Source organism: Salvia splendens, chromosome 22 (assembly GCF_004379255.2).
Source record: "Salvia splendens isolate huo1 chromosome 22, SspV2, whole genome shotgun sequence".
NCBI lineage: Eukaryota > Viridiplantae > Streptophyta > Magnoliopsida > Lamiales > Lamiaceae > Salvia > Salvia splendens.
In genome coordinates, this window is record NC_056053.1 from 6,913,647 (window position 1) to 6,928,742 (window position 15,096).

At 37.1% G+C, this 15,096-nt stretch overlaps 1 protein-coding gene across 1 annotated transcript; it reads left to right on the forward strand.

Moving 5' to 3' along the window:
• Positions 1-4,068: 4,068 nt before the first annotated feature.
• LOC121786656 lies at positions 4,069-9,084 on the forward strand. The gene is made up of 4 exons (XM_042185291.1): positions 4,069-4,238; positions 4,820-4,892; positions 6,485-6,828; positions 8,668-9,084. Exons 1-4 carry the CDS (start codon positions 4,069-4,071, stop codon positions 8,915-8,917), a joined length of 837 nt encoding a protein of 278 aa, XP_042041225.1. The 3' UTR covers positions 8,918-9,084.
• Positions 9,085-15,096: the final 6,012 nt, after the last annotated feature.

Sequence of the window (15,096 nt, forward strand, 5' to 3'; positions counted from 1 at the left end):
AATCTCCATGCAAGAAAGTATTATTGTAATTAGGACGTGTGACACTCTATCCAAATGAGACAACAATAGAGAGAATTAATCAAATAGTTGTTGGTTTAACTACTGGACTAAAGGTCTCTATATAGTCAAAATCGGGTTCTTGTGAGAAACCTTGAGCTACAAGCCATGCTTTATGTCGAGTTATGCTGCAGTTTGCGTGTTTCTTCAATCTAAAAACCCAAGTATTTCCTATGAGATTTTTTTACCAAGAAGAAGCTATGTTAAAATCCATATTTTATTAGATAGTAAAGCAAGGGTATTTTCAAATATTGCAGCCTTTCAAATAGGATGAGAAAATATCCCATAGCAAATCCAGGAAGACAATCAAGAGACATGAGAAAAAAATTTGGCTTGAAAATGTCGGATTTCCCTCTAGTCACCATTGGTGGAATGTTTTAGCAACATCGTTAGAAGGATCAACTAAAGGAGAAGAGATTAGTGAAGTAGTAACTGAAGGAGAGGCCACTGTAGGGGAGGTATCATGAAGAGGACTATGGAGTTCTGCTGCAACTGGTGGTGAGAAAGGAATTTAAAAAATGAGCCTAGTCCGAAATAGAACTTTAAATAGGGAGAGGGATAGTAAGGTTGCAGTTGGTAGTCGATTTATGAAAAATATAGCTGTTGCAAAAGCATCATCCCAGAACTTCGTGGCAAGACCTCATTAAGCTTACAAGTCAACCCCATTTTCAACAACAAATCTATGCTTCCTTTTAGCAAGTCTATTTTGTTGAGAGTATAGGGGCAAGAAACTTTAAGCAATATTCCATACTCTTTTAAAAACTTAAATAAACCCTTAATTTTCCTCCCGAATGACTTTGTAAAACCAACAAGTTAGAAAATGAGACAATATTGCTTAGAATATTAGTTGGTGGACGACATTAGTAGCCGAGGCCTTAGTCCGAAGGACATCTTGTTTATTTCATTCAATTTTCCAAAATTTAACATTCTAAAGTGTCTGTCTAATCCATATTACTCTTTATTTTCTCTAACATCAGCTAAATAATTCATGATAGGATTATCTTCTTGTAATTATAAATAATTGTAACTTGTAAGACCTTGATGTATATCATTTGAACACTCGATAGAATTTCAATTACTTTCATCTCTTTTCCTTAACCTATAACTTATTTTAATGTTCCTGTGAGTAGGGGTGGGTCTCGTATCGAAAATGTTGTATCGTATATCGTATCGAAAATATCGATATGAAAGAATTTCATATCGTTATCGTATCGAAAGTTTCGATATATCGAACTTTCGATATGGATAATATCAATATCGTTATCGTATCGATATTTCGATATATCGTACCGAAATTTGATATATCGATATATCGAATTTCAGTACGATATATCGAAATATCGATATCGTATCGAATAACTGTAAATCGAAAATTATGATTTCAAATATGTTTCGATATATACAATATATTCGAATATTAGATATACAACGATATATCGAAAATATCGATATATATCGTATATTCGATATAAAACGATATATCGCGATATAAGATAATTCATATCGTTATCGTATCGAAAACTTATGATACGGTATCGTTTCGTATCGAAAATTACGATATATCAAAAATCCGATAATTTTTCGATATTTTTCAATACGATACGAGCGATATATCATTTTTTCGATATTTTTCCCCAGCCCTACCTGTGAGTAAGGATTCACTCAAAGTATCCACAACTTAAAATGGATAGCATGAAGGTTGACATTTAGTGGCGGATGTAGAAAAAAATTATAGTAGGGGCTGCACTATATATACATACTTCCGTCGTCTGTGAAGAATTATCTCTTACAATATTTCATTTTCTCGTTCATCCGCAAATAATGATCTCATTTTCTCTTTTATTTTAGTAAGTAGACTTCATATTCCACTAACTCGTCTCAATCACAATTTATCACTACTATAAAACTAATAGATAAAAGTATAATTCATTTTATATTATTTTTTTAATTCACTTTCTATTATACATTCTTAAAATCCTAAAAAAGTAAGACAATTAATCGCGGACGAAGAATATATATGTACTCCCTCCGTCCCACAATAATTGTCACCCTTTTTCATTCCAGTCTGTCTTACAATAATTGTCACACTTCATTTTTACCATAAATGGTAAGTATGTCTCACATTCCATTAACTCACTTCACTCATATTTTATTATAAAACTAATATAAAAAAGTGGATCTCACGTTCCACTAACTTTTTCAACCAATTTTTCTTTACATTTCTTAAAACTCGTGCCCACAATAAGAGGGAATGAGATCCCCTGCTGTGGAGGGGTGCACAACAGGGGGTGCTGCTCCTCACACCCAATATTTTATTGATTTAATTAAATTTAAAGAAAAAAATTTAATATAATAATGGATGTGAGGGACAGCACCCCCTGCTGGGCACCCCTCCATAGCATGGATCCCCGCCTCAATAAGAGTGACAATTATTGTGGGATGAAGGGAATATATTTTTCGTAATGTAGTATGAAATAAATATAGTATTAAAAAAAATACTAATCCAATTGTATAACTCAAAATGTTATCCTAACTAGTTGTAAAAGAGGGTAAATATTGCTCGAGACAACTTCAAATTATTCAATATGAGCATCCAAAGTCTAATTGTAGGATAAAAACTCTAAATAAACATCTTAAACTTAAAACAAATAAAAATCAATTAATTATATACTCCCTCCGTTCACGAAAAAATAATCTTATTTTGTCATTTTTAGATGTCCAAAAAAATAGTCCCATTTCTAAAAATGAAAAGTTTCTCACTCATATTTTCCCACTTTTTCTTCCCTTTCATACTTTATCTACTTTTTTCTCCACCTCTGTCTGCTACATTGCCTACTTTTTTTCGTCATGTCTCTTACTTTATCAATTTCTCATTAAAACTTGTGTTGTCCACATATGAGACTATTTTTTGTGGACGAGGGAGTATAATTTAGACTGCACGTCCAATCTATGACACATTTTTCACATTTTCCTTCATAATATTCATAATAAAGAAAATATTAAAAGTTATAAAAAAATTAATATTTGTATAACTGAATTTTAAAGAAAAGGAAAAGAAATAAAAAGGGTGAAAATTTGAATTTACAATATTTAACGCGTAGAAAATAGAAATCCACTTATTAAATTAAAGAATAAATTTAATTTTAAAATGTAGGAATCAGTCACACTTTCAAGAATTAAATTTATCACTATCAAGAATTAAAATTATCACGATTTATTTTTGGAATTTGGGTCATCTTCTTCCCCAAAACAGTCATTTACATTTCAATTTGCATCAGCATTTTTTTAATTCTCTGATTCAGTTCAGTGGCTTCAGCCCTTGTTATCATTAATCTCATCCGATTTAGTCTTTAATAACATCGAATTAGAAAGGGCTGGAGACTGTTATTTGAAAATTCCAGAAGATTTTAGTAGTAAGGTAAAAGGAAAAAAATGTTTTTGCAAAGGCTTAAGCCCCTCTTACTGTGCCCGCCACGATGACACTTAACAAAAATTTGATTGTAGCTGTTAAGAATGGCTGATCGGCGCACCAACAAGAAAAGGGATTCGAGAGTTAGCTGAGTGTTGTTGGAAGACTAGCCGTTAGGTTGTTTAGATAATCGGTTTTTCCCATCGGTTGTTGAGCTCAAGTGAGCGGTATAAATGAAGTAAATGAAGTAGTTTGTAGCAGTTGTATTTTGATTCATTCTCTCTGCATTTACAAAAGAAATACACTTTACATTTCTTGTTCTAGCTCGTGTTCTTCAATTAATTGCTCGTGTGTGTTCTACCATTCTTAATCGATAATTCTTGCAATTGGCGCCGTCTGTGGGAAGGGCATCCGTCGATTGAGATCGTTTCAGAAAGCTTGAAGGCATGTCTTTGAGGCAGAGAAGTTCACTGGTACCAACGATACGGGCTATGGAAGATGAAGGTTCGTACCGTCTTGATTCAGCAAGGATTGGGGGCTGCTTTGAAGGCGGCGGATCCTACGGAGAAGGGGAAACAAGTTGTTCTCGATGAGAAGGTGCAATGAAGCTTGATAAGATTCTTCAAAAGGCTCATAGCATTGTGATTCTTTGCCTCGGTGACAAAATCTTGAGAGAAGTGCAGAAAGAGGAAACCTCTGCCGGTGTTTTTGCTAAGCTCGATGAGCTGTATATGGCCAAATCCCTAGCCAATCGACTCTACATGAAGCAAAGGTTGTATTAGTATAGATTTGTGGAAGAAAAACCCATAAGCAAGCAAATTGAAGAATTCAATAAGGCTTGCGACGATTTGGAGGGGATCGATGCTCCTCATGCAGATGAGGGCAAGGTGATTATGTTGTTAAATGTCTTGCCGAAGAGTTTTGGCCACATGAGAGATGCGACCATGTTTGGTAGGGATAGGCGGATTACTTTTTATGAGGTTCAAGCTGCTTTGAGGTCAAAAGAGTTGTAGCAAGGGAGTTCAAAGGGAGTTCAAAGCTGAATGAAGGTCACCCTAAAAATTTGAGCATTAAGAAATTCAAGAATAAAAAATTTAAGAAAAAGCTCTCTGATATCAAATGTGAGGGTAAAGAAGCAAATGAATCACGTTCTTGCCACTGGTTCAAGAAGCCAGGGCACCTTAAAAGAGATTGCTATGTCTAGAAAAGAAAGCAACGAAGTGAGTTTGGTTCACACAACAATGCTATCAGCAATGAAGATGATGAAATTCCAGAAAGTTGAATGCGATGGACAAAGATGGTCAGGATATTGATCATGGATTTTGAATGTTCTTTCCATTTGTGTTCTCATAGGGAGTGGTTTGAGGAACGAAGAGAGAATACAACATGGCTTGATCGGTGCAACCACAAGAAAAGGGCTTCGAGAGTAAGCTGAGTGTCGTTGGATGACTAGCCGTTCGGTTGTTAAGAGAATCGTTTATTTTGCTCAAGTGAGTTGTATAAATGAAGTAGTTTGTAGCAGTTGTATTTTGATTCATTCTCTCTGCATTAACAAAAGAATTCACATTACATTTCTTGTTCTAGCTATTGTGTTCTTCAATTAATTGCTTATGTGTGTTCTACCATTCCCAATCGATAATTCCTTCAGGCTTCAGTAGCATATTAATTTATAGTAAAAATAATGCCTTTATTTTAGCAATGTTTCTTGATCTAGACTAGACTGAATATAGTGTGGTTACAAACCCTTTGAAACATGTTTTTGATGCCAATGTAAAGCAATAATAAATAGTTCAAGGACCAAATTCCCAAATAAGAAGTTTGCACTATTTTCTAAGATATTCTAAAATGACAAGTATACATTATTTTAGAATAGAGAAAGTATTATTTTATGGAGGTATGATGTGCTACATCCCTTATATGAGCACTACTCTCGTTTGACGCACGTTTAGCTTTGTTCGTTACGATATATATATTTAGCTTGATTCTAATACATTAAAAAATGTTATTGCAATTTTTAATTTCACAAATTTCCTAAAAATCAAAGCTTAATTTGTTGTTTTATTAATTTATTTGAAATTATAGAGAAAACGAGCAAATCGAGCTTTGATATTTATGAATTTTGTGAAATTAAAAATTGCAATAACATTTTTTAATGTATTAGAATCAAACTAAAATATAAATCGAAACGAACAAAGCTAAACATGCGTCAAACGAGAGTGATGCTCATGTAAGGAGCCCACATAAAGTATGTAGCATATCATTCCTCTTATTTTAGGGTCGGAAATTTCTGGCCCGATAAAATAAAAAACCTATAAGCCCGGGCCCGATTAACCCGATGGGCTGGCCCAAAAACCCGGTAAAATTTCTATTGTTCTATTTTTTACTCCTAATTCGACACTACATTGACCAATTTTATGACATAGATAACTAAAAAAAATAATTTTCAATTTTATATTAAATATATAAATTATATATTGAATTTGTATTAATATAATAATTATTAAATAAATTAAACTCACTAAAAGAATATTTAAATTTTTAACATGCATTAAAATTTCACGAAATATCTCAAATATTATTATTTGATCATGTTTATGATTGAGTTTAAGCATATATCTCAAATTTATCATCATTAAATAGTTTATATTAATATAACTAATTTTCATAATGATTTATTGGATTGTTCGCTTCTTAATCTTATCGGTAGCAACACAATTAACCCGCTGGGCTAGCCCGAAACTCGAGCTTTTAGTGTTAGAGTCGAACTTTTATAACCCGAAAGAAATCACACCCCCGCAAGCCCGCACCCGATTGACCCACAACCCGAGTAAGGTTGACCCGAAACCCGATGGGCCGGCCGATTGACATCCCTACTTCCTATGAAAGTCGATATTTTTACAAATCTTGTGCATTTATAACTTAACCTATCATAATTATCCAATAAGCCCATTAAAGATACTGAGCATCAGTGGCCAATTAACATTATTCACCAAGTCCATAATAATTAAATAATAAAAAAAATTAATATCATCTTCTCTGTTATCTTCGAGCTTCTTATCCCCTTTCTCAACTGCAACTGCAATTCCCAATTCACATTCCAACAATTTCAATGGCTGCCTCCTCTCTCTCCGCCACATTCTCCGCTCTCTCCCTCAATCCCCACCGCCACAGCCAACCCCTCCTATTCTCCGCTTCCAAAACCCCCCTCTCTCTCCTCCTCAAATCCCCCCATCCCCTCCCGCCGGCAAAGGTAGCCTCCGGCGATTTCGAGATCCCCTTCCTGGAAGGCAAAAATCGGCCGTCAATGCGAGGAGGAATATCTTCGCCGTGCCGATGACCAAATACAAGACGTTTCCTCACAGGTAGTGCGTCTAATTTAACTTTGCCAAAATTAGGGTTCATGAATTCCCCAATTACAGTTTATTAGGCCATCCGCAATGCATCCCTTTGCCGTTAGCCGTCTCTTATCTCGTCCCGGAGAGACGAGACGGCGTTGCAGCCTTCCGTCTCCATCCCCGTCCCGGAGGGACAGCTCGCGAGACGTCTCGCCACGCGCGTTGGCGACGTGGCGAGCTCCGGTTCGTCCGTGACGCCCACTCGCCGGCTCGCGAGTGGGCGTTGTTTTTATTCGAAAAAATGTTTTTTTGGTTTTTTTTTTTAAAATTCATGAAAAATTCAAAAATTTTAAAAAAATCCCAAAAAATATGCTAGCCGTTTATAGGCGTTTTTTTGCAAATTTTAATTTTAAAATTTGCTTTTAAAATATCAAATCATTCCCACAAATTAATCCACCATAAAAAAAATATGTTTTTTTATTTAAATTATGTATTTTTTTTAATTTTTTAGGATTTTATTAGTGAGGTTTTTAATTTTTTTAGAATTTTAAGTTGTAATTTTATTTTATTTAATGAAGTGTGTTTTTATTAATTGAATTTGTTGGAAATAAAAATAAAAAATGAAATTGAATGAATAGTTAAGGGAGAAGATGATTAAAAGACGGATAAAAGATGGAGGGTTGCAGGTGCTGTCTCTTAGTTAAGAGATGGAGTAAAAAGTACAATGGAGCACATGAATAGTTAAGAGATGAGACGGTTAAGAGACAGCGTTGCGGATGGCCTTATGGTTTATTGATCACATATAGGATTTAACGAGGAGGCAAACACTGGAGTGTGTTTATTTCTATTTATTTGTTGGATTTGCATTGTTTGATTTGGTTTCTTAATTTGGTAAGGATTTGCATTGTTTGATTTCTTGATCTGATGATGTAAATAGGATTGCTTAATGAGTTTATAAGTTGAGAGTTTGGTGGTGATGATGGGGATTGATGGAGTTCCTATGGTGTTTGAAGCATCTCGTAGATGCTACATTAGTGAACTACACCATATATCCTTCGTGGTATAGCAAATTGATGTTCGTAAATGGATAGTTTGTTTGTGTGAACATGTACTAGTTGATACTTAGATATACTGATTCGGTGCTTCATATGAGTGCTTGAATGGCCCTTAGTCGCTACATGGTGAAATATAACTGACATACATCGACCTTACTATAGATTAGCTTATATACAATGTTGATAGGTTGATGTAAGCAAATGGAACATGTGCTAGTTGATTCAGTGCTTTATAAAACGGTGTTTCATTATATAGGTGCGAGTGTTTGAAGGGTCGTGTGGATGCTTCCTTGCAGTTTTCACAAGATTAATGTATGTAGATATAGTTTTTGCTTACCGATTTTCATAAGAAGTTAATCGGGACAACTGTGTTGGTGTAGCTTAGTTGTTTTTATTTTTTAGGGATGTATTTATTCTGTCGTGCTCATTTCTTTCAATTTTGTTTTTCGTTTTGGGACATACAGGATTACAGTCCGTCTCTTGGGAAAAGTTGTAATACAATTATTCAAGCATTACCATGTTGAACAAACACAATCAATGCTTCATGGCACTAAGTAGAAAGATTGTAACAAAACCAGAGAATAGAATGAATGCCTTATTAGTCCTACTGTTGATTTAGCCCGTCGAAATGCTCTTGTTAAATCTTGTAGCGTATCACTCATTTGCTTGTAGAATGAGATTAGCTCAAAGCAGATAGCTCGAGTTTGGTTGCCTGTTGTTAGTGCAGAAATATCTTGATTCCATTAAGTGACACTAGCTTCTCGTTTCTGTGGTGTGACGCATCTTATTCTTGGCTTAATATGGGCGGCAGATCGGAGGCAGACTACGGTGCAGCTAGGGTGATGCTAAGACCGGCCTCCCCTGGTACGGGTGTGATCGCTGGGGGTGCAGTGAGGATCGTTCTGGAGCTGGCTGGTGTTGAGAATGCGTTGGGGAAGCAACTCGGGAGTAACAATGCGCTGAACAACGCCCGGGCCACGGTAGTAGCCGTGCAGAAGATGAGGCAGTTCAGTGAAGTCGCTGAGGAACGTGGCATCCCCATGGAAGAATTGTGGAAGTGATTTGGATGATTAGGAGGAAAGAATTGTTGTTCAAGTGATCATTAATTTTGTGTATGTAGGTGCATTTTCATCACACTTTCTTCTTGTCTTGTGTTTATGTAATCTTGTTAAATGGATTGTTCTTGTTTCGATATTTCACTCGTGTATATCCAGATATATGAATTATACTCCCCCGTCTTTCGAAAATAGACAAACTTGTATATGACACGAGCTTAAATATGCAATAATGGTAAAGTATTGCCGATCTGGTCATACCATAAACACCCTCACTCCTCAGTTCTCAGACCACATATAAGTACTAAGACTTTAATAATTCACAGTGTTATAACTAGTTTTTCTATTACATTACTTTTTCCTGAATTTGCAATTCAAAATACTATATATTCACAATATTCGATTTTTAATGAAAAATTATGAGAAAGAAAAAATGATTTAAATATTATATTAATAGAAAGTAAGGCAATAGTAGACCATTTTACTAAAAATTGAAAAGAGACTAATTTTTGTAGGTGTTTTCAAAAATTGATAAGTGATTACTAGTAGTAGAAGATTTATAAAATTAAAATAAATGACAAAATTTTCAAAAGTTACATAAATTAAGTGACTATTGGTTATAGAAGATTTATGCAACCTATGTGCATTTGATATTATCAACTAACTAATCTTTGTATTCCAAATCAACATTTGCACACATATATGCTTATCATACCTACAAACATTTATTTGTCATCAATATTAACAACCATTTACATCTAACAATGATATAATCACCTTTTGTTCTCAAAGAATTTACCTTAATCGCTGATATATCATTTATCATAATTCATACTTCCCCCATCCCAAGCTAAACATTTTTTTAACATGAAGTTTACAAATTAAATATTTAGCAATTAAATAGAGAAAATAAAGTAGAAAAAGATAAAATAGGATATAAAAAAAGAGAGCAAAATAGAAGGGATACTAAAGTTTCTGACTGAAAAGGAAATAATGCAAGTAGTTTAAAACGACCCAAAATGGAATATAGAATAAGTAGTTTAGAGCATCCACAATAGAAAGGACTTCCCCACGGATTAGCACTAGGACTTCCCAAAAACACTTTCTGCCACGTCACTAGGACTTCCCAACAAACAAATTCACATTTTATATACGGAATTAAAATTTCGACACGAATATGGACAAAATGCGAACATTTTATAAATAAAAAAACATACATAATAAAAAAAACTACATAGTGAAATAAACAAAATACATAGTTCAAAGAGAAAAAAAACCTTCCCAAAGCTTCGACACACGCCCCAACCCCTCTCTCTCCTCATCGTCCCCTAGGCTAGTCGCGGCGACATCGGAGTCCCCAGATGCTCCCCCACCGCCGATGGGTGGGAGCCCAATATCACGCCTCATCAAGTCGATGACCCCCTGCAACATCTTCTTGTGTATGGGGTTATCGGTCGCTCTCCACTCCTTTGTGGTTTCTATCATGTTCGTATGATATTGGATATAATACGGGAGAACTCGGGGTCGGCTGGACTGCTGTAGGGGCTGCCGATTGGACCTCCTGGGACCCGCTGCTGGCGCCTCCCCTAGACATCAGCATTGCCGTCTTTTGCCCAATCGAGCGACGACAGCGGTTAAACGAGGGAGGGGTCGGGATATCTTCGTCATCATCGGGGAGGTCGGTGGAACCGGCACTGCTGTTGTAGTCGCCGTTGATGTTGATCTTCTATCGTTTCGGCCATCCAGCGACAACACCCGCTTGAAACTTTGCCGACTCTATCAACACCACATAGGAGTCCTAGTGGTTAAACGTGCCGTGTTTGCCACGCTCGCGGAACTCTTGCATCGCCATCCTCTTCGCATCCTCCATGGTCTGGCCGCTGGTAAGCATGCGGTCGTTGTTCTCGTATAGGCTGGAAAATCGGGAGACAACGATCTTCAGTCTGTCCCATGTCTTCCGGCACTCTTCAGCCGTGTGAAACCTTGCACCCGCCGATTTAAACGCACAGTAGGCTTGGGAGATGCGGTTCCACATGTTGTCGATTCTCTGGTTGCTCGAGCGAATGGGATCACCGCAGACATTAATCCAAGCTTTTGACAAAGCCACACATTCCTCCTCACTCATCGTCATCCACCTTCTCTGCCCCAGCCCTTGCCTGCGAGGACTCACCCACCACCCCCTTGCCCTTGCCGTTGCCCCTGCCCCTGCCCCTGCCCCTCTTCTTCGAACCACCCCGACGTCTTGCAGCCGGTGGACTCTGAGTGGGAGGCACCCTAACCGAATATAGACCCAACTCCTCCAGTGAGAAAGTCCCAGCAGCAGTATACTGAGACTCCAGTGGAGTACAGGTCTGGGAAGCCCCCGTCAAAAAATCAATAGTGGGGCGATAGACATTGTCCCCGGGCGACCCCTGCTACATCATCCCGCTCATCTGGGTCATCATTTGGGGCATCATCCGACTCATCTGGGTCGTGCCGGCACTCATGCCCGCTATTTGGGGCATTATTCCTGCCATCTGGGGCCAAGAGTACATGTTGTAGTACTGTGGCATCATCTGGGGCATCACGCCCATTCCACTTCCAACTGGGAACGTGGTAGTTTGCGTTTCACTAGTGACTGGGGAGTCGCAGTTGTGGTGCTCCATTTATCTTGAATATAAATGATAGTAGAGAGAGAGAAACTCATTAATACAAGTGGTGCAAATGAAAATGAACCGAAACGAGCCGTATATATAGTGTTTTTTAAATAAAAAAAACCGATCATCCGTCGCGGTGTCAGTCGGGAGCCACAATAGTGGACGAGCCGACGGATACCGTGACGGACGAGCGCATTATACGACGGACGACCGCTCGTCCGTGAGCGGGACGCCGGTCGCAATAGTGGATGAGCGCGACGGACGAGCGGCTCGCCGATCGCTCGTCCACCAGCTCTTCCACTATTGTGGATGCTCTTAGGACGAAGGAACTATTATAAAATACGAAGTCAAAATCAAAACTTGATCAATAGTTAACCACACAGGTCATCATGTTGAGTACCAAACATATACTTTCTCTGTCCGACAATAGAAGTTGTATTTGAGTTCGGCACCGATTTTAAGAAATATAAAGAAAAACGAGTGAAAAAAGATAGTGAAATATGAGATCCATTTTTATATGCTCCCTCCGCCCGCAATAGGAGTCCTATTTAATTAGGACACGAGTTTTAAGAATTGCAAAGAAAAGTGGGTTTAATAAGGTATTAGAATATGAGTCTCACTTATATATACTCCATCCGTCCGCCATTAAATATCCCATATTTGACCAGCACGGGTTTTAATAAATTGTTTGACTTTATGGAGTAAAGTGGGTAGAAAAGTTGGTGGAATGTGGGACCTACTTTTATATATTGGTTTTATAATAAAATGTGAGTGCAATGAGTTAGTGGAATGTAGGGTCCACTTACCAAATATGGTAAAAGTGAAATGAGACATTTATTGGCTGACAGACGAAAAAGGAAAAATGAGACATTTAATAACCGACGGAGTGAGTATTAATTTTATGGTAAAATGTGAGTGGAATAAATTAGTGGAATGTAGGGTCTACTTACTATTTATGGTAAAAGTGAAACATGATTTTTAATGTGGGACAGAGGGTGTATTAGTTTTATAGTAATAAAATGTGGGTAAAATGAGTAAGTGGAATGTAGCCTACCTACCGTTTATTTTAAAAGTGAACTGGAACTCCTAATGGCTGATGGATGGAATATATCATATTCTTATCAACATACTCGCGCATGCATAAATCTCTAACAATATCATACATGAAACACATATAATCCCAATAATTGCTTAGTCATAGACTATGGTCGGCTGACCAGACTAGAAGCACACACATACCTGACGATTCCCTAAGAGAGGACGCCAGACATACTATCCATTAAGGGTGTAGACAGATAATTCCGGGAATAAATTATACTACCTATAGAGTGTATATCAGACATATTACTCCATCCGTCCCAAGGAAGATGACCCATTCCTTGGGCAACACGAGATTTTTTGAAGTTTTATTTTGTGTGTTAGGCGGAAAGAATAAAGTAAGAGAGATGTAATAAACTAGAGATAAATGAGTTTCTATTTTTAGTGATGAATCATCTTGGATAAGACAAACTAAAAAGGAAAGTGGATCATCTTCAGTGGGACATGGAGAATATATAATAGAGGATCCACACTGTAGTTATCTAAAATATTAGTGATCACACATAGTGCAACACTACTGTTATATGGCATGCCAATTGTACCCACCTAACATACTCAACCACATGACATAAACACGATCATTCAAATATATTTTCATATCAATATTTATTTCCAACATAACACATTAACAACTTAATTCGACTTAATATAAAATCTCATAAATGGAGTAAATTTCATATCTTTCAATATCATCACTCACAATAAGATTCGTTTAACATAAACTTAATTCAGAAATTAAGACATAAAGTAGGATATAGGCGTGAGCATTCGGGTTTCCGTTCGGTTTTTTGCCCAAACCGAATCGAACCCGAAAAATCGAATTTAGACTAAATTTGACACCGAACCGAAAAACCGAAAACCGAAAAATTGAAAAACCGAACTAAACCGAAATTATAGAAATTTAAAAAACAAAAGCGAAAAACCGAAAAAAAAGCCATACAAAGTTATAACTTAGAAACCATAATATAACATGATTACATGACATTCAATCCATGATCATCAACCAACAAAAAAGTATATTCAATCCACATTCTATAATAACAAATGTCAACCAAAATGAAGTAATGAAGTTCCATGATAGTTACTACATCCACAACATATTATAGCAAAATAAACCGCTCTAAAGTCTTCAATAGTTTCAAATATTATAACAAAATAAATCTAAATTGAAGTTCCATAACAAAGTCTTCAATATTTTCCAAAGTTTCAACAAGTAATGGAGATTGATTAATTTGTTAAATCTTGAGCAGACATCAATGCAATACCTAAAAAAAAAGAATTGTGAAAAATAAATAATCACAATCTGTCATGAAAAATAATCAAACTTTGTCATGAAAAATAATCAATCTGTTATGACTTGTGAGTATTCATGAAAAATAATCAATCTGTCCAAATATTGAAATAGCAATAACTTTACTTTTTCAATTTAACACAGCATTTGTCGAAACTTTATCAAACTGAAATCAATATTTTCAATTTTACATAGCAATAATATATTGGAATCGTGTTTGGTCAATTAACTTTGACCAATAATAAATGTGACGAGATATTTAATTTTTTAAAATTAAATGCAATATCGACGATCTACTTTCGGAGTGATGATCGTGGTATATTCATTTTCTCCAAACCGATTCCCGGTGAGTGAGAAATTATGAATTAAAGTTTGTCACAATTGTGAGCTATAAAGGAGCTATGAGATAAAACCAAAGGATAAATTAAAAGAGTTAATTATCCCACATTGTTGGAGAAAACCTTATTAAATATGTATTTAGTAAGATAAATTATTACGTGTAATAGTTATAGTGGACTAAGATGGGCAGTAGAGCCCACGCGTGCACGCTGCCTCGTCACGAGCCGCGAGCCATGCTCAGTGCACCGTGTCCCGTGACCCGTGCCCGGTGCCCCGTCTGCCGGGTGCCATGTGTCAAAAGGTTCACAATGGACCCGACGCACAACGGGTGCTAAAAGGTCCACGACGGACCCCGACGTATAGCGGGTCCCAAACGGTCCACGATGGACGCCGACGCATAGCGGGTGACAAAAGGTCCCCGATAGACCCCGACGGACCGTGTGCCAAAAGGTCCACGATGAATCCCGTCATGTAGCGTGTCCAGATGCATCATGTCTCTCTAACTCCCGAACGGCTTGTAACCCTGACGGTTACAGTCAAGCCATCATGGCACACATAATGGCTGTTGACTCCATCAATGTCCAATGGGTGGACTTGGCCTATAAATAGGCAGGCACTCCATGCATTGCATACTACACACTACACCAAGCATAGCATTGCAAAGCTCTCTCCCTCTCTCTGCATAGTCTTCCGTCGAAGCTTTGCCCTCGCCATCATCCAGTTCACCGGAGCTTGTTCTGTTTGCGCTGCTACAACGAACAAGACGAAGCCGTTTTATCTTTGGGGACGACACGCCAATCCGAGAGCACTACCGGGACGTA

Excerpts from the sequence above, each read along its gene's own strand:
- LOC121786656 (XM_042185291.1), top strand. The coding sequence starts at position 4,069 with ATGAAGCTTGATAAGATTCTTCAAAAGGCTCATAGCATTGTGATTCTT. Across the intron at positions 4,893-6,484 it reads ACAAGAAAAGGGCTTCGAGA|AAATTAATATCATCTTCTCT; the intron begins GTAAGCTGAGTG and ends AAATAATAAAAA. Across the intron at positions 6,829-8,667 it reads TACAAGACGTTTCCTCACAG|ATCGGAGGCAGACTACGGTG; the intron begins GTAGTGCGTCTA and ends TATGGGCGGCAG.